The 20,162-nt window shown below is 37.3% G+C and overlaps 4 protein-coding genes across 5 annotated transcripts in view; 3 read left to right on the top strand and 1 right to left on the bottom strand.

Moving 5' to 3' along the window:
- The first annotated feature begins 9 nt into the window (after positions 1–9).
- Positions 10–2,265, top strand: nat14 (N-acetyltransferase 14 (GCN5-related, putative)). Its single transcript, XM_027147897.2, has 3 exons — positions 10–159; positions 921–1,037; positions 1,176–2,265. Exons 2-3 carry the CDS (start codon positions 957–959, stop codon positions 1,965–1,967), a joined length of 873 nt encoding a protein of 290 aa, XP_027003698.1. The 5' UTR covers positions 10–159; positions 921–956; the 3' UTR covers positions 1,968–2,265.
- A 2,805-nt stretch (positions 2,266–5,070) lies between these two features.
- On the top strand, positions 5,071–7,998 carry aicda (activation-induced cytidine deaminase). Its single transcript, XM_027147900.2, has 5 exons — positions 5,071–5,394; positions 6,112–6,277; positions 6,567–6,846; positions 7,634–7,749; positions 7,871–7,998. Exons 1-5 carry the CDS (start codon positions 5,375–5,377, stop codon positions 7,919–7,921), a joined length of 633 nt encoding a protein of 210 aa, XP_027003701.1. The 5' UTR covers positions 5,071–5,374; the 3' UTR covers positions 7,922–7,998.
- Positions 7,999–8,219: 221 nt separating this feature from the next.
- Positions 8,220–18,230, top strand: necap1 (NECAP endocytosis associated 1). The gene is made up of 8 exons (XM_027147898.2): positions 8,220–8,453; positions 11,796–11,896; positions 13,038–13,142; positions 13,232–13,313; positions 13,469–13,577; positions 14,119–14,266; positions 14,740–14,839; positions 17,173–18,230. The coding sequence occupies exons 1-8, from the start codon at positions 8,359–8,361 to the stop codon at positions 17,228–17,230; spliced, it is 798 nt and encodes a 265-aa protein (XP_027003699.1). The 5' UTR covers positions 8,220–8,358; the 3' UTR covers positions 17,231–18,230.
- A 423-nt stretch (positions 18,231–18,653) lies between these two features.
- Positions 18,654–20,162, bottom strand: part of mfap5 (microfibril associated protein 5) — a 3,778-nt gene continuing 2,269 nt past the window's right edge. For both annotated transcript variants that reach the window (XM_027147901.2, XM_027147902.2), the window contains exons 6-7: positions 19,700–19,773; positions 18,654–19,018 (exon numbers count right to left, since the gene is read on the bottom strand). In XM_027147901.2, the coding sequence (XP_027003702.1) occupies positions 18,888–19,018; positions 19,700–19,773 (205 nt within the window). In that variant the 3' untranslated portion in view covers positions 18,654–18,887. The remainder of the gene's footprint in view (positions 19,019–19,699; positions 19,774–20,162) is intronic.

Below are 20,162 nucleotides of genomic sequence, written 5' to 3'. Positions count from 1 at the left end.
GACGCTCCTGCCGCTTTTACGCTCCGGTTTTACGCCGATTCACGAAAGCGGATACGCTGAACGCGCTGTCGGCGTGTAGCGGTAACACAGCTCTTCTATTCATATGATGGCTTATTGGCACTATGTTAGCTTGGAAATCGTTTGAACTCCATTTCCGAGGTAAGTAGGTCAGTCTCTGGCTCGGTACACAGAACAACGGTGGTTTATACTGGAGATGTTTTTCATAAAAAAAAGCTTTAAAAAGAAGTCCTTCGGAGCGCACAGCGTTAGTAAATAGTCATAATACGCCACGCTGCATGTAGCGTGTGTGTGTATATATAACCTATATACGTAATGTAATATGATCATGGAGCTATATTTTGTGTTGCGTGCATGGCTGTTCTATTTGTTAGTGATTTAAAAGACATTAAATCCTTGGTTTCTCGTCTAGTTCATATCCCCCAACCCCCTGCTCTATATGTGGTAATACGATAATCCTTTTGGCCTAACATGGTGTTTTTACCCAAGGTGTTTTATATATATATATATATATATATATATATATATATATATATATATATATATATATATATATATATATATATACAGTATAACACGGTGATATATATATAACACATAATATACAGTATAACACGGTGATATATATATATATATATATATATATTTATGTATTTATATATATATATATATATATATATATATATACACACACACACACACACATATATATATATATATACAATATACAGTATAACACGGTGACAAGGTCGAGTGACTATTGATTAGGAGTGATTATTTCCCTTTTGATGTTGTTTGATGAGAAATCATTTGTTGACAGAATTTAGCTAGACAAAATCCAATCACTCTATTATGTAATCCTTGTGTAGATTTTCAAGTAATCACTTTATTTCTCTCTTCAGGACCCCAGGTTTGAATCACCATAAAGGTTGAATAAGATGGCGCACTTGGATCTGGGAAATGTAGTGCTTCGGCGGATGGGAGAAGAGGATATTGAGGCTGTAAAGGCTCTTATAAAGGTTTTTTTTTTTTTCATTTTGGATGTTTTTTTTTGTGGCTAGTATGTAGGTTTTATTATATCATATATAATTAATTCTTTTTGCTTCCTTTACTCTGTCTGCCTCCCAAACGTCTGCGCTGTTGTCTTGTCTGTGCAGCAAGGATGTGAAGGGATGGAGAACCGGCTCATCCTGCACCTCCTTACTAGACCACTGGCGGTCCTATTGCTCGCTACAGTCTCCTCTGTGCTCCGCTTTGTAGTGCACTCCTTTATGCTAGCCCTGTTTATCCCTGTTTTCCTTCTCATTGTATACCTCAAGCTCACCATCCCACGGTCTGTGGGCATCCTGGGATCCAGCAGACCCTACTGGGACTACCTAGGCAGCAGCTACCTGGCTAGTTCAGAACCAGACTTACACAACCCACATGCAGCCAAAGCCAAGTTTGTTACTGACCAGGAGAAAGCCAAACGTCGCAAGAAAGCCAAAGAGAAGTATAAGAGCAAAGAGACAAAGAAAGGAAAGGCTGAAGACAGAGAGAAGGTGGATGAAGATGATCTGAAGGAACGGGCACGTGTCGCAGGGGAAGTGTGGATTGCAGAGAACGATGGCGAGGTTCTTGGCTGTATTGCACGGGATGGTTGGAGTCGGAATGGTGTGTACCGAATCTGTAGGCTGGTAGTGCAGAGCTGGTACCGTAGAGAAGGGCTGGGAAGGCTGCTAGTCCAGAGCCTGGAGTTCAGAGCCAAGCAGAGCGGAGTGCAGCGGGTCTATGCTCATGTGCCCTTCCCTTCCAAAGTAGGAGAGGCTTTCTTCAGAAAACTGGGCTACAGGCTCCAGGGAGAGACTTCTGGGGTGGAAGGTGACGAGGAGGAGGATTATGAGGAGCCAGGAAAAGCCATGTTAGGGTTTCCAGTAACAAAGGTGTTTGTTAAAGACTTAGGGTTGTAAATGGGCACATTTTTGTAACTACAGCTGTACTTGAAGTCATACACTCTTTACATAATTTGTGACTAATGTAATTTCTGAAATTTTGTTAAATCACTACATGGTTAAAATCACAATATTTATTTAAAATGTTTATTTATTATTTGCTTGTTTCTTTCTTTCTTTCTTTCTTTCTTTCATTTTATTAAATTTATTTGAAAAATTCAGATTTCAATCCATTTTTATAATAATGGTATTGTACTGAACTGTCAGTGGTCTTTTTGTCTGGAAAAATATAAAGAAATAAATCTTCTGTAAGACTGATTTTACTCAAGAGTTGCTTTTAATAATGTAGCATTACTAGTCACAAAATGGTTTGAATCTGAATGTACAGGTTCAAACTGAGTGACTGAGTGAAGTGTCTTAAATATGAAAATGACTTGTATGTCGACTTTTCAAGATGTATAGCTTTCCGTTTCTCTCTTGACAGGTAGAGATGTGCAGCCTGTGGTTATGCTGCGGTGAACTGAGAGACAGCATAGGCTTACTATAGATGTCAACACAGATACACACGAATGCATGAACAAACAAACTAAAAGAACAAAGCATATTGTATGTATTCATGTTGCAGACCTTTTTGCTAGTCATTACGCTACAGTAAGCAAGCATAAATGTATATGGAGTCGAAGCATGTGGTTATTTTTCTACCTTAACCGCACACAGTAAAATATATGTCTCACCTACTACCTCATTCACCACCGGATGTTTGTACAGTTGTGTCAATGTGGTGAGAACATGCACCTGGTGCAGCAGTAAACTTCAGTGTCATGATTTGAAAAAGTATCATTTAGTGTGATCTGCAGAATCATGCCTTCATTTTCAAATCATTCATTTTTATTTATAGTTAAAAATTAAGTTTGCATAATAGGACAGGAATAATAGAAAATTTGTTTATTCAGATTCATTTATGTAGAGTGCCACATGCAGATGCGTGTAGCAGACCGTAGTGAACAATGATGAACTTTGTGCTTTGGACATCACACAAGATTAGTTCATTATAATCAGACATGACTGAAGGTTTTAGTTTTGCACTACACAGATCACATGCTTGAGCTAAGCAAGAAGTGTTTCTTACTCATTTCAAGGACGAATTATTTTCTAAATGGGTCACAACAGAGAGCTAGGTAATTAGCATGTTCACAGTTACTCGAGTTACTACTTCAGTATCTTCTTTCACATGGTCTGGCATAGTGCCTTGTTTGTTGTGGGCTTTGTTGTTCTGCCGCACTGGAGCCTGCAATAGTAAACACCTGCAAGTGTGTCCCCTAACCAAAGGGTACCTATTATTGTCTTCAGGAAACAGATGCAAGTTCACAGCACTGGAAAAGTGTGTTTGGAGCTGTGGTTGAGTTTGTCTGCACGATAGGTCTTTGGGGGGTGTGTCTGTGTGTGGGCGGGTGGGTTTCGGAAAGAATGACTTTGCATTTCCTGCCCCAATTCATTCATTCGTGCTGTGCTAATTGATGCATTAAAGTGGATGTTGTCCATGGTGTATGTGAAAATAAAAGGAAAAAAGGTGAGATATGGATGATTGGTAATATTCTTTATTACAGTCGGTTGTGACTTTTTAAATACTAGATTTGCTTTTCTGTGTGCATATACAGTATGTATTACACACTGGTTCTTCTTCTTCTTCTTCTTCTTATTATTATTATTATTATTATGACAAAGAAGAATGACCTAAAATATTACCTTACCTTATGCTCAGCTTTCTCTCTTGTTCTCTCCACTGCTTTCTGTTATACAAATGCAAAAACATCCAGCAATACTGCTGGACCTCCGAAAGATTTGTGGTCAGAGGCTGAATCGTGGGAGCAGACATGTAAAAAAAATCAGACACACTTTCGTCTTCTCATTCCATCTCTACCTCACACACATACACACAAACAGAGATCAGAGGGAGCTCTTTGGGAAATGGTGATTTCCCTGGCCACAGAGTGCATGAAAGGGTGAGTTCGTGAGTCTCAGACATGAAGCCAACTGCATTGAAAGGGTTTTTAAAACAATTGCTCACAGTCACAAATGAGCAGGATACATAATAGCAGTGATATGTGTGCTTATGCATACCACTGAGCACTTGTGACGTTATGTGGTTGGCTGAATTTCTAGGCTCTCCTCTGTGGTAAAGAGGTCTCAAGACGAGTACTTAGATGTGTGTTTTGAAGGAAGAAGGTAATCTAGCTGTTTGGAAACACTTTTTTTGGAAGGTATTCTAGCTTTCTTTTGGACTTACTTCATAGGGTATCTATGGGAAAAATAAATAAAGGGGAAAGACCCAGGTAAAAAAACAAAACAGAATGCTGAAGAAGGTATTATGGGAATGATTAAAGGCCATGTGGGAAAAGTGAAGTGGAGGCTTCCTTGGTTGGGTGCAAGGGATCTGGAAATTTCCAGCTTGCCATGGTTACGCCACAGGCTGCGTTTTGTGACGCACATCTAAGAAAAAAAAGGTTACAAGTCACGTCAAACACTTAAGAGACTAATATGCGGTCAAGGAAAGTGCTATTGTGTAAAAAAATAAAAAATAAAATTAAATCTTATACTATTATAAAATATTATACATTTCCCAGTTTTTGCAATTTAACAATGTCTGTCATAAAAAAAAAGTTTTTTTCTTTGTTGTCTGTCGGTAAAAAAAAAGTTTGTTTTTGTATTATGAAAACAAGTGAACCTTGGTTTTCACCTTAGTTTTTAAAGTGAAAAAACATAACAAAAAAACTATGTGTATGATGTCACAATCCTGTTCACTCTCATTAGTTAGCTAGCAGAAAGTTAGCTAGCAGACAGACAGACAGACAGACAGATGTCCCACCACTGCCCTGGTTGTGGAGTTTGCATGCTCTCTCTTTGGTGCTTTCCACCAGGTACTCTTGGTTCTCTGGGTTCCTACCCTACTTCAAAAGTATTGTTGGCTGGTTGGCATCTCTACATTGCCTGTAGTGTGTATGTGATTGTGCCCTGTGATTGATTGGCTCCCTGTCAAGAGTGTCCCCTGCCGTGTAATCTGAGACAAACAAACAAGTAAAAAAAAAAAAAAATCAAACCATCTACCTCAGTGTCAGTCCATTGCTCATTTGAGAATTTGTCTAGATTGTGCCTAATGTCTGTTGCTTTACAATGAGGTTAGAACTACTTTGTATGTCCATATAAATAGCAGTTGCTATTAATATGTTTTTCTGACACTGTCAGTTAGAATAAACTTCATCCCTCCCAACTGTGTTTGAAAACTGACATTATCCAATCAGGGACCCCTTTCACCCAAGTGTATCAATTTGTCACACGTTTTCTATACCTCCTCCTCCTTCCTCCACTTTCAAAACTCTCACTCATGTTTGCATGACTCAACCACTGACTTGGTTTCAGCTTTCGGAATGATGAGCAAGCTGGACAGGTGAGTAAAAAAAAAAAAAAAAAAAAAAAAAAACATTTCATAAATGCTGAAATGATAATGATGTAAATCCTATAGAGCCGGCTGCTGGTGAGGACTTCAGGAATTTGTAAGAAAAAAAAATTATTTAAATGTAGATTTTTATGAATGGAAATGTGTCTAATTATGTATCACAATGCAATTTTCAAACTTTCTCAGCTATCATTAAGGATGAAAGTGAGAGTTCTCGATAAGTGTCTGTGCGCGCGTGTTTGTGTGCAAGTAAACTTTGCAAAGTACAATCGCTAATCTCTGAGTAGCTGTTGTTGTGTTGTAGCATTTCCTACATGCATGACTGCATGAGACATTTAAAGTCAAAAAGTCACTCCCTTCTACTTTTAACAAACTATTGAACTATTATTTATTTCTATTGTTATTAGTAATCATTTGAAAATTCAAAATAATTAATGTATTTGTATTATTATTATTATTATTGTTGTTGTTGTTTTTAAGATGACATTTTACAAATTAAATAATAGTGTATTTCTATTCTATTTTAAAATACATTACATTGACAAACATATATCATTTATTTCAATCCACCCTTAACACACAAAAAAAATCTAATTAAGATTACTAATAATCTTACAAATGCTACAACACAGAAGCAAGTTTCAATATATTTGATCATTATGACTAATAATAGTTTTTGGGCTTTTGGGCCATTTTTCTATGCTGCAGAGTGTTGCTGACGCAGAGGAAGTTTATTTACCACTATAAGAATGTACGCTGGGCTCGTGGGAGAAACGAGACCTACCTCTGTTTTGTGGTCAAGAAACGCAACAGTCCCAATTCGCTCTCCTTCGATTTTGGACACCTGCGCAATCGCTCTGGATGCCACGTGGAGGTAAGACATGGATGGACAGATGCAACTGTGGGAGGAGAAGAGATCATTAGCATAAAGTCAGTGCACTAGTACTAATCCTCCATGATCTCATGAACAAAAACGTCTCTCCATCACATGACTGTACTCGCATGTGGGCACATCCAGTAAACCTGCCATCAAAACAATCCCCATGTATGAACTCATGGATTGAACTATTAAGCTTTTGCTAGTATTGCTGATAACATTGATACGATGAAAATAAAGATTAATAACAGTAAATAATGCATATCATCCATTTTCCTCCCATCAGCTTCTCTTCCTGAGCTATCTTGGGGTACTATGCCCGGGTTTCTTAGGTTCCGGTGTGGATGGTGTCAGGGTGGCATATGCCATCACCTGGTTTTGTTCCTGGTCACCCTGTTCAAACTGTGCCCATCGCCTTTCTCGCTTCATGTCACAAATGCCCAACCTGCGGCTGCGCATTTTTGTCTCACGTCTCTACTTCTGTGACAAGGAGGACAGCCAAGAAAGAGAGGGACTCCGGTGCTTGCAGAGTGCAGGCGTGCAGGTGTCCGTCATGACCTACAAAGGTAAAAATGGAAAAATTATATGCATAGATTTTTTTCCTTTAAATATAGAAGTTTTTTTTCTCCTACTGTAAATAAAAAAGCTCACCTGAATCTAACAATAAATAGATTATGTGAGAGATAGTTAGGTTTAGAAACACTTTCCCAAGCTAATTTTATGAATAAATTTAGAAGATGACCGTTAGCCCTCAACCAAGATACCGTCCCATGTACAGGCCATGTGATGGGTGCAGAAGGATTAAGTAGTCCATTCACGTGTAAAACAAAACTTTCTGAAATACTTCTATTTCATCATTGATGGTCAAAATGGAGACGTATTGTCTGCAAGTCATTAGGTAAATTCATATCACCACCATTTAATATATGCAAAATGGGTCGGATTGCTATGTTTACACAGTAATAGCTGCAACTGAAAGCTTTGAGGCTAATTACACAAAAAGAAATCATATGGAGAGGGTTTCTGTCTATGAGTTACATTCATTCATGCAGGTTCGCTATAAAGATGTTGGATAATTCCGGTGCACAAAAGAAAAAGAAGAATGGTAAAGGGAAGAAGCATTGTTAGCTCATAGAGGTGTACGGCAAAATTCTTAAAGCACTACAGAACGTCTAGTTTGAATGTGTTGCAGATGTTTACATTGTGCCGGTTTTGTGAGTGTGTCTCCATAGTGGGTCCTTGTTAAATAGTTAGTCCTGGACCTGAACAACACACACAATAGGGGTCACACTCCACTAAACCGTTCACCAATTTCATACAAATTTACAAGTGTGAGATATTCTCTCTCTACAGATTTTTTCTACTGTTGGCAAACCTTTGTCGCTTGTAAAGAAAGGGCTTTTAAGGCTTGGGACGGCCTTCACGAGAACTCTATCAGGCTGTCCCGGAAACTACAGAGGATCCTGCAGGTGAGAATGAACCCCAAGGACATCATTTCCATTTCAGCTAATATTTAGGTTTTATTGAGTAGAATCAGTGCAAACATGTCATAAATGGACATCTTGATCAACTCTGTTTTTATCTCTACAGCCTAGTGAGACTGAAGACCTGAGGGATGGCTTTGCTCTGCTGGGCCTCTGATGACATGACAGTTTACACGACAATGAATTATGGTGCTGTAAAAACAAAATTCCTGAGACTTGAATCACTGAAACATTAATATTTTTTTTACTTTTAATAGCATTACAGTTTTGATTAAAAGCGTTTGGGGGCGCTGTATCCGTGCTACTTTTCAAAATACTACAATAAAGTTTTTGTATGACGAGTTTTGCACTATATTTATTCGGTCCTAACGGTTTTCTACGAGAAGCCAATTGTGGTAGCTCGTTTCAAACCACCGTTTTGTCTGCTTAAACCAAAAAAGAAAGAAAGAAAAAAGAAAAAAAGAAAGAAAAAAAAGAAGCGCTGTTGATGCGGAAGAATGTGGTGCGCGGATACACGGTGTACTACGACGTTACCGGTTCCGTTAAGCTGCGAGACCAAACTGCAGCAAACAAGCGGTTGAATTAAAATCCAAGATGGCGACCGAGCTGGAATACGAGTCGGTTCTGTGTGTCAAACCTGACGTCAATGTGTACCGAATTCCGCCGCGAGCGTCGAACCGCGCCGTCAGGTAAAAGCCGTGATACCGCTAAAAGCCATGACCTTCATCTTTACCATCATCTTTCACACCCTGTTACATCCTTTACACTGCAGTCGCATCAACAACACGCCATCAGCGTCATGATCCCTTCTAATACGTTGGTTTTCTTAGTGCGCGTGCCGTGTTTACAGTCCGAATCAGTATTGCATGTTATATTGATGCTACACAGAATTATAGGCCTATGCACGTTATTACATAATATACGCACGCAAGGTGTAGGGACAAAGTAAGTGATGGTAATAGGTGTGATTAAGCTTCTTCCTGTGCCGGAAAGGGATATTGAAATACCCACTTTCTCAATATGTCTCGACTTCTGACGTCACAATGCTCATCATCATCATCATCATCATCATCATCAGTAGTGAGACTCAATGGCTGCAGCTGCATCATTCATTTCAGTGACCTCATGACCGGTCAGAGGTTTACTGCAGTGTGTAATCAGTAAGCAATGTCTTACTAATACATTCTGTGTTTGAAAGGATATTTGAAGGATAGATTGAGACACAGTGTTTACTTTTTCATGGGTTGTTTACGTCATGTTTTCTGACGTCAGTAGTTTCCGGACAATGACTGGACCACAGTGTTTGTTTCGATCGTGTTCCTGGAGGTTGATAGGTTCACAGTCGTGTGGGAGAACTGAGAATAACTGGAACAACTTTCATATCTGAGTAATAAATGATCATTAGACAGTTTATTTCAGTCTCTCATAAAGTAATCTGATCATACGAGACGCACACATGATTGTTTCCGCTTTCACCATAATTAAAAAGTGTTCCCACTTTTATGGATCCATCTGTTCTTGTCTATGAACTGTATATGAAGGTACATATACAGGTGCGTTTTGTAGATTTTAAATTGGAAAGAAAAACCCAAACCACAGTAGGCCGTGACGTGACGTGACAACAATCCTGGGGATATCACGAGTTGATTTGTTTTCCCCCTATAACATATGCTTATGTGTTTTATTTCTCTTTTACAACAGCAATTTGCCAACAATTACAAGCTGTCATTAATCAAATAAACGTCACACTTTGTCATTATTTATATTTAGGTTTAGTATATATCCACAAGCTAGATCCTATAATCTCTAACCTTATAGCAGTTATAAATAGTAATTTCCTCCTCTGGCTCGTTTTTTTATGCTCTCTTGTGAAAACACGAAATGGTGCTGGTTACATTATCTAGAACAGAAATCTCCAAGCTTCCTTCCTCTGAGAACTACTTGTGTTTATATTATTAGTAACATTTATTTACATTTATTTACTGTTTTTATTTAAACTTAGAAAAAATGTCAACAGCAGACAGTCTTATTTCACAATAAATCATTTTAAGTTCACATAAGAAGCAGGTTAATATTTGAGTTGCGTTAATTGATTTAACACAGCAGGTTTGCTGACTTAGACTTATTAATATCGTCAGATTTTGTTCATTTACATGGATTATTTGTCATCATATTGCTACAAGTCTCATGGCACATGCCCTGATGGCCTCATCAAGAATGAACAAGACTATTTATTTTGAAAACAGATACCTGAAATTGTATTTGGCTTTGTGATTAAATAATAGTATTTTAATGGAATTCATATGCAAGTGAAATGGGAAATATTAAACAGTCCTTTACCACGAAAAAGCACCTGCACTAATAAGAGATGTCTACAGCACACACTTCCTGCATCCTACACATGCAGCAGGATTTATTCATTCAGCGGTTTTGCTTTGGCAGTTTTATTCCTAACACTGTCCAAAACCAAGCAGCTTCCAAGATGAATGGATCTGCCTTGTGTTTTCTTTATCCTTTATCCAAACAAGTTCAAGTCGTGCTGATAAATTGAAGTTTATATAACACTTCCATGTATGTTCTCGGTGGGGTTTATGAAGTTCATTTGGTTGTATCCATTTTGTACACTCAGAACTACTCAGAAGTGTGAAACCTATTGGTGTGCAACCTAAAAACTGGACAGCAAAAACGTCTAGTAGAAAACTTCACAAAGTGCTGACACCGGAGACTCCTTCCATTAATGATAAATAACATCCTAACAGAGAACCTCACATTGTCAGTAAACTTTGTAAATAATAACAACACCACATTCTGTTTGTTTGTTTATTATTAGGCTTCAAGTATGTTGATCATTCACCATACAACAAACTAACAAACTGTTACTTCAGAAACCATAAGAACCTAGAGAACGAATGTAAACCTATCGTTTGTTACAACCAGAACTGCTATCAGAGCTGCTGTGGTGTTATAAAGAATTAATCCACACTTTCTGATGAGTGAAATCAGCAGTGCTGTTGCATCAGTAAATGTAGCCTGGTGTCAATATTCGCCGTTTGTCGGCTTCTTCTACCTACGGCTATTGGAAAGGGGCCGCCATAGAAAAAAACTGGTATTGTTTCAGTGTCGCTGGGCTTTTTAAATGACTCAGCGTCACGTTTTTTTTTTTTTTTAAAAACGGTGAGCAAAAACAAATACAAGCCAGCATTCTTCTGTGGATTACTGAAAACAGATTACTAATATAGACACCAAAAGGGTAAGTACTGTACGTAACATGACCGAATGATGACAACAGTTACTATTTTTAATACTTCAGTACCATTAGGATTAGTTTATGTCAGTAAATATTTAAAGCGGTTATGTTTTGGTTCATAGTGATGTGTTTGTCCAGTTCCTTAGCACCATTTCATACTAAACAGATGAGACATATCTATTTTGAAAGTGATGTGAAGAGAGCAAACACATACTTCTCTGTCCATTCATCTTTTAATCGTTTTGTTTTCTGTGCTGAAAAACAAGCCACGATGGCAGTTCACTAATCAGTTCAGAGATGGTTCAAATAAAATGAAATAAAAAAAAAAAATCCATGAAAGACTGTGACTATTCCCTTTCACTAAACGAACGTCTTTAAGTAATCAAGTAATCTCTGGACTGATGAGTTTCCTTCAGTTAAATCATTTACATGAATGCCTCTGATTTGATAAACCACAACAAGAGGATCTGCTGCAGAAGCTGTGCTCGTATATGTTTGTAAAACTAAAGTCAGTCAGCTGTGGAAGGTTTTCTGTCATATGTTTTTCAGCACTACTGCAGTAGGTTTTTTTATTTTAGCATTTGTTTAAGTCAGCTGAAATAGAGCTGCGTCTAAACTCCTAGCATGCTATATCTGCTGACCCCTGGGTTAGAGGATAATTATAGATTGAAACCACGGGCATATTGTTTTCCATCTTTACACATAGAAGGTAATAATGGAGAAGAAAGGTATATGTAAGGCTAATGAGAATACACATAATAATCTTGTTTTTTGTGTCTTGTAGGGCAGCTGATTGGAAGTTAGACGCTCCTGACTGGATGGGCCGAATGAGAGTGACGGCAAGGGGAAAAATGGCTTTTATTAAACTAGAGGATAAGATCTCAGGTCAGAGGAAGTTGCAGTACCCAAAAGTAGTGCACACACACATACACACATAACGGTCAAAGCAGCTTCGTAAACTGAAAAAAAGTGAAATTGTACCAGAAATGATTACTGACCGGAACACAGTAAGCAAGACATTTGGTACATAGCTCAAGACTTCATCATTCAATTTTTATGTAGATCATATTTATTTATTTCATTATTTTTGGCCACACACTAAAATGGAAGACATTATAAAAAGATCATAGAAAACATTTTTTTTACTTAAAAATAAATCATTTTTTTATTTATTTTTTAGCACACACTAAAATACCAAATGAATACATTTCATCAAGTTTTTTTAATCTTTTATTTATTTGTTTTATTTAAAAAAAATGTTTCTTTTTTTTTTATTTGCCTTACAGAAGAATATGAAATTTATCCATTTTATCATAAGAAGATTTAACTCTAAAGAAAACAACTTTTGATTGGCACACATTAGAATAAAAAATGAATTTGTTGTATCCTAAAAAAAGATATTTCTTAAATAAGTGGGAATAAAAAATTTTAATTGCCGCAGTCTCTAAATTCAAGAATCCAAACACGACAGCATGCCGTACGTTTCAGCATGATCCGAGTCCGACCAGGATGAATAATAATGGCGTGTACTTGCTGTTCTCTGATTATAGGTGTGTACTTGCTAATCTTATTCTGTATATGTTAAAAAATAAGTTGAAAATAGGCAGAAATATGTTTTTGGTATTTTAAATTCTATTCCGCATCTGGAAAATCCTGTCGATTTCTTTCAGCCATCGTTGTCCTCTTTATCGCCACCCACTTGCTATTTTTAAACCCATGAAGTGATCCATATGTAGCAGTATGTCAAACTCTAAGGGCAATCTTTTAATCTAGTTTATAATTACTGATACACATCTGGGTCATTCCAGATCAGCCTTAAAATGAATCTGAGATGATGGAAAACAATCAAAGGAGAAATATAGTATATTTGTAGAAATATAGTAAATATATAAGCTTGTTGCAATTATTTGTTTTATTTTAAACTGCGAAGTGTTTGTTTGTTTGTTTTTTTTGTTTTTTTTTTAAATAAAGTTTTATTTATAGACAGCGGGTCTCATGATTTATGCTCTTGTGCCCTGTCCTGTAGGGGAGCTGTTTGCTCAAGCCCCAGTGGATCAGTTTCCTGGTATTGCCATAGAAACTGTAAGTGACTCAAGCCGTTACTTTGTTCTTAGGATTCAAGATGACAGCGGTGAGTTAGACGCCATTTTATAATTTCAGTCTGAATGAAATACCTTCTCAGAATTAGACACTGAAATACCCCCACACTTTAATTTTCAGGTCGCAGTGCCTTTATTGGTATCGGATTCGGAGATCGGGGGGATGCGTTTGATTTCAACGTGGCTTTGCAGGATCATTTCAAGTATGTTTCTTGTGTTTTTATTAATTTGACTTTAAATCCCATTGGGTTTAGTAATTAGGGTATGCCTTAAATGATTCTAATACTCTCTCTCTCTCTCTCTCTCTCTCTCTCTCTCTCTCTCTCTCTCTCTCTCTCTCTCTCTCTCTCTCTCTCAGGTGGGTAAAGCAGGATAATGAATTTAGTAAGCAGGCTCAAACTCCAGACTTGGGCCCTAAATTAGACTTGGGTTTTAAAGAAGGTCAGACTATCACACTCAACATTGGGGTAAAGACTCTTTATTTTCACATTCTCCTATACATTAAGAGAATATGCTGCTGTTTCTCTGTAAGATCATTGGAACGCGCTGTATATCGAATACACTGAACTTAACAGAAATGCCATTCTTAACATTAAGCTCACTCAAACTTTTGAAAAAGGTGTTTTGTTTTTTTTTAGTCAGATCCCTGCAGGATTTCGTGATTCTTCCCTAGATTTGTGCCAAGACACGTTTTGTGACGTAAAACCCTCTCAGCTAAAGTCTGCTTTCATTCACGTGCATCAAACATGAATACAGCTATCACTGAAAGTAATTACAGATGTGACTTCACTGGTAGGAGTTTAAAAGGAGAATCTTGTGCTTTCAGTTTTGCCAATTCATTTAGTTTCCTTCGGGGGAAAAAAAAAGCACAAAACAAAGTGCATCACAAATTCAAAAAACTAAATCTAGCATTTTTTTGTTCACACCAAACATAAAAACTCCCAGAGGGAATGTTTCAATAGGTAGAATATTGTTTATTAAATTTACCTCATCCCTTTTTTGTTTCAGCAAAACAAAAAGAGAGACAAGTCCCGTCCACAAAGCTCAGGTGGCCTTGGACTGCTTCCTCCTCCTCCGAGTGGCAAAATCGTGCCGCCTCCTTCAGCCAGCGCCACCAATAACAACACAGAACCATTAACATGCAGTAGCAACATAGGTCAGTTCTGAGAGGCTGAATTATGATCCTGAACTATGTCCCAGGCATATTTTCATACCGTCTTGGTCGTCAATATGCTGTTTGTTTACGTCTGATCTCTGTTTAGATTTGGATCGCATTGTATTTTAAGTACATACACGTCGACTTTATTCAAGTAATTATGCGACTTCTAACGACAACTGATTGCAGAAGAACTCATTTAAGGGTGTCACAGCTGGAGGGGAGCAAAACGTTTGCAATGCAAACTTTACAGATTTTTATTTGTGAATAATTTTGTGAAATATAATGTTGTTTCTCTCCCCACTTCAATATTATGTGCCGTTTTGTATAGCTTCATGACGCATAGTATAATGCTAGATCAGTCCATTTCAGTTCTAGGGGGTTGACAAGGAGAGGTGTGGGTGTGAATACTTATGCAATGCACTGCAAAAGTCTTGAGTGACTACTGTTCACATGTTTTGTTATTTCCTCAGGTTGTTTGCTGGACTTAGACAGCAATGATGCTAACACTTTGGTCCAGCCAGCTCCTCCTAGCACAAATGCTGACATGTGGGGAGAGTTTACGTCTGACAGGTAACTCACCAACTGAGGGAGAGCTTGACACAGTAATCCTTGGACATGAAATGAAACCATGATTTGAAACATTTTTGGTGCTGCCTAGTGACCAGGGTAAAAGCACAGTGAAGTTCAAGCTTCGTCATGCTGTAACGAGTCTGGCGAATAATTAAGTACAAAGCAAATACATAATACTAGAAGACTTAAAGAGAGAGTTCTGGATCCCTTCGTTCCTGTGATAAGCAAGTGTAATGCAGCAGCATACAAATCAAACGATCCTAAACAATTATTTGCTTCAACTTTGTGGTAACAGTTTGGGAAGGTCCATATAGTGTATTCTACATAGTGTATGTCTACTAAATAACACCAATTTTGTATGCTACGATTTCAACACTTTAAGGGGAGCTACATTCAAATAAGCCACATTAGCAATGAACAGTGTACTTTATTGTATATTGCATTTTTTAGTCTTAATTTTAGTCTTTCAGCAATAGAAAGTTCATTTTTCTATTTTATCATTTTTCTAATATGACTGAAGTCGAACATGAAAACATGCTGCAACATCTGCCGAATATAGAATTGCATGATGGAAATTATAAAATTATTTTTTACCCAAATTGTGCCTCATAACAGTACCGGATTTTTTTTTTTTTTTGCATCTTACAACTGAGCAATTGACGATTAAGGACCATGCACAAGGGCCCAGCAGCGGCAGCTTGATGAACCTGGGATATAGACTCACAACCTTCCAATAGATAGTCCAACAACTTACCCACTGAGCTACCACAGGGGAGGCAGATTCTCCTGAAGCACTCAGTGTTTGCTCTCATGATGTGATCACATTCGCCAGACCACCGCATAACAACATTCTGTGACTGGAGGCCTTAATAGGTTTCCCTGCTTGATAAAGCAACATTTAAAGGGTCACTGCATCCAGTTCTATTCTTATACCTTGCTCTGAGGTGAGCTCTAGTAACATTGGAATGATTCGTTTACCTCAATTTGTTTAAAAAAAAAAAAAAGTAAACGATATCTCATTCATCTATAATTAAGTTAAATATAAGGACAGTTTAGCTTAGAGGCTTTGATTAGATTTTACTAACCTACTTGGCAACCTTTCAAGTGCTTACACTAGTTCTGGATGACACAACAATCCTGCATATTTATAGTCAATATTCTCTATATCTATATTAGGCCACTTGTACGGAAACAGCTGGTTTGTAGCTTGACATCACATATTTATATCAAGGGCTGTCAAGTGTCACGCATTGAGAGTGACAGTAACTCATTTCGGTCTTTAATCACGCTCTCCCACCACATCGTATTTCTCACGCAGAAAAACTTTTGGACTATTTATCATATATTTAATCAGCCGCAGCGCCCAAAATGTATCTGTCCACACCGCTTGGTCGAGCCTGACACTTATCAGCCAATCAAAAAAAAGAGGCTACTGATCCTTATCAAACAACCCCCCCCCCCCCCCATTATTGTTTTTTTTTTTTATTTTTGAGGGGTGGGGTGTGGGGGGTGTTGCTGGGGGTTGGAGATGTCACACTTGCCTGTCTTCAACACTTGAGAGCCCTGTTAAATCTGACATCATGTAGACCCTCACTTGATCTGTAATTCAATAATTGGTCATTAGAATTGTAAACTCTGTAAATGTGTTTCCTGGCACTGAGTGCTTAAATCCCATTGGGCTAATGCGTTTTATTTGATCTGGCAGTCAGTAGAGATTCTGGCACCTTGGGGTCTGTGCTGCATGGCTGCTCAAGTTCAACTTGACATGACTGCTTTTTCCATTGTAGTAAATAGCTGAATCATTAAACCTTTCGTTAGATAGAAAAGTGGCAATGTTTAAAAAGTCAAAACAATTTTTTTGCTTTTTAAGCATTTTAGTTTGCTATAGAAAGCTTGCACAGTCATCGGTTAGAACCGTGCACTTTGTAAAACAAACTACTGTGCTAACAATGTGAATAACCATTACAGTGACTGATTCTGATTTATATCTGGAATTAGCCGATGTTTCCTATTTCTGTTAAAGTCACAAACCAACAGCTTTACTGTGGCCATCAGTAGTCAGTTCACCACAGACCTTATTGATAATGATTTTTTTTAAAAAGCAGGAAAGACAAATAATATGACAGGAGCTTTAAATCTTGTACTGCAGAATAAATCTCTCTCTATCTCTCTCTCTCTCTCTCTCTCTCTCTCTCTCTCTATCTATCGCTCTCGCTCTCTCTCTCTCTCTCTCTCTCTCTATCTATCGCTCTCGCGCTCTCTCTCTCTCTCTCTCTCTCTCTCTCTCTCTCTCTCTCTCTCTCTCTCTCTCTCTCTCTCTCTCTCACTCTCAGCTTGTCATCTCAGCCCTCCAAGCCGGATTCTGCCTCTACAAACTGGGTCCAGTTCTGAGTCTGTAATTCCAATGCTCACTTCATGTCCCGGGTTTCTACTCATCATGCTCAGAAGCTATCGCTTAAGTTGACCATGCTCTCTCTCTCTCTCTCTTTCTTTTTTGCACTTTTTAATTATAACATCCACATTAACGTTTTGTACAGAAATTATTTAATTGTCTTCTTGTTCATGTATTATACACCCATAGTCACCAGATCCTCGAGAAGGACAGACATATATTAAATAATGTGTATATTTGAAAACGCGTTTACTTGAACTGGAACAAGTTGTTAGGTGGAACAGCTTCGTTTTCTAAAGTGATCTCAAATGTGTTTAGTGTAAACGAAACGATTGTGTCGCCCTCTGGTGGAGCAAATGCAAAAAATCATTAAAAAAGTTGTACAAAAAAAAGAAAGGAAAGAAAATGTAGTCGTGTGAACAAAATGTGCTACAGCTCTGAATTTCGTTTTCCAGCATCAATGCTTCTTTCTGACGATATGCAATCAGTCTCATTTGGAAATAAGTCAGGAATTCATTCATTTACTGTAAAGCATTGATGTTCTTACTGCACCTTCACCCTTGCTGGCTCTAATAAAGCCTGATCTGTCCTAGCAGCAATATTCAAATAAATGCCATAACAGAAATAAGAGGTCTAAGTCCTAATGCCTTGCGATAGCACATACTTTTGTGGGTAGACCAAATTCAAAATCCTTCAAGACTACATTTAAACGTGTGTCTCACACAGCAGATTGCAGTGTTCTAGTGTGCAGTATAGAAAACTCAGCTATTTTATGTGACTGTAACTGTGACAATGTTTATTTCTGAAGGTGAATTAGCGTTACTTTATCAATTCCAGCTGTTGCTGCTATTAGCAGGAATTTGTTTTCTTCTTTTTTCCATCGTGTGTGTTCATTCTAGTAATTTACCCCAAACATGTATAATCTCAAAAACACTATGTTGTATATGTATAAATATAAAAGTCAATGTAATAAACAATGCAAGTTCATTCATGAGAAAATAGAAGTTTGGACTTGAATTTATTGTATTTATAGCATTATAAACCAAATTATTGACATGACAGGATATATTTTAATCGCTTTAAGTGCACTTTTTTTTTTTTTTTTGCTTACACTGAAACACTAAATTATATAAAGTGGCCTCATGAGCATACAGCGGTTAGATATTGATATTGAACAATGTGGCTATATTTAGCAAAATATCTGTACATATACTGTATACAGTGGGGTCCAAAAGTCTGAGCACATTAGTAACAATGCTTTGATTTTACATTATTTTCTAATTTAATGCAACTTAAAAAATTTGAATCTGAAATATTTGTCTGAGTTTCAGCATTTGGTTAACATGACCAATGTCACACATTTACTTTTATTTAAATAGGGACCAAGAAATAGAGTAGCAGAATAGCAGATTCTGTAAATAGCAGAATCTTGATTTTTATATATTATTTTGGAATTTTTCAAAATGAAATCTCAAACTTTTGGACCTCACTGTATCTCATCTAACGTACAGTGAGAAATGACCTTACAATAATATAGTAAATAAAATATAAGCTAGAGTTAAAAGACACCCCTACCCACAAACTTGAACACAAAGTTCAAAATAACATAGTTGTTTTTGTTTAAATGCTTCATCCATCTTTCCAGCCTGCACTTTATTATTCATGATCACTCAGTCTTTGCATTTGTCCCGGTTTCCTCTGTTTCGGTCTTACTGGTAATCCAGTCATTTTTTGAGTTGATCTCTGAAGTCTTTTGGGCCAGCCAGATTTCTCTCTGCATAGTTCCGCTGAGAGAGAGAGAGAGAGAGAGAGAGAGAGAGAGAGAGAGAGAGAGAGAGAGAGAGAGAGAGAGATATGGTGTTTAGCAACAAAAATAGGAACAATAGAAGTATAGACTCAGCTCCAGAATACTTGGAACCCTCGATGAAGATCGTTATAAAGGCTATAAAGATATTGTTCATTTATATCCATTAAAATGAATTTAAATCACACAATGAATTTATGATAGAAAACTAATCTTTAATGAGAGTGCATTTCAGATCATCCAGGGACCTAGCTACTTTCATGTGTACTTTAATCTTAGAGATTTCAAAAGGGATTCAGTTTCAAATTCTTAATTCTGTGCGCAAGAAACCATTTTTCAATGGATTTCAATTAGATCAATTAATCTGTTATTGTAGATCATTATAATGTAGCTATGACCAGAGCAGCTGCTGGATTTCATATAAAATCTCCTGGACCTCCATGGAGTCCATGATACCCTGTATTTAAAGAAGAGCCTCACATCACAGATCCCTAAGGCCAAACTGTCTTTGCATGTTTGTTGACAGAAAGCGTAATTTTTGACTCATCTGACCATAAAACAGTTAACATTATATTAAATTATACGTATTATAAGTATTACTGCATTTAAAAATGCACCTGTGCCCTTTCTGTTCATTACAAGACAATTTATTAGATGTCCCCACCTTTCAGTTGCTCCTCCTGTGGACATACAGTCTTCATACAGAGCTCTTTGTTGATCACATAAACTCGGCGAAGACTATAAGAGACAGAATTAATGTTTGATTTACTGTCTAATATGCTGACAAAGAAAAGAAAAAGAAAAGGTGGCATGTGTGTTTGTTCTGCTCTTGTTTTCTGTTAATACTGAATTATTCCGCTCAGTGAGAAGGTTTTACTTATTATCGCTCACATACAGTACAACCTTTCTATTTCACTACGTTTCTGATATCTCCCAGATGATAACCCATCATGTAACCTCAACCTTGACAAGACTGAAGTAATTTCCAAGAACTTCCCCCTGCTAGACCTGTCAATCATGATTAACACCAGAATCATAACTAGAAATATATCTTATCTGATTATATTACGCCAACAATCAGATCCTGCGGATTTCTACTTCGTAGCATCAGCAAAATATTACTAGAT

The sequence above is a fragment of the Tachysurus fulvidraco genome, chromosome 3 (assembly GCF_022655615.1).
Source record: "Tachysurus fulvidraco isolate hzauxx_2018 chromosome 3, HZAU_PFXX_2.0, whole genome shotgun sequence".
In the NCBI taxonomy this organism is placed as follows: Eukaryota; Metazoa; Chordata; class Actinopteri; order Siluriformes; family Bagridae; genus Tachysurus; species Tachysurus fulvidraco.
The sequence above is the reverse complement of the archived record's forward strand: the minus strand, read 5'-3'. Positions and strand labels throughout refer to the sequence as shown.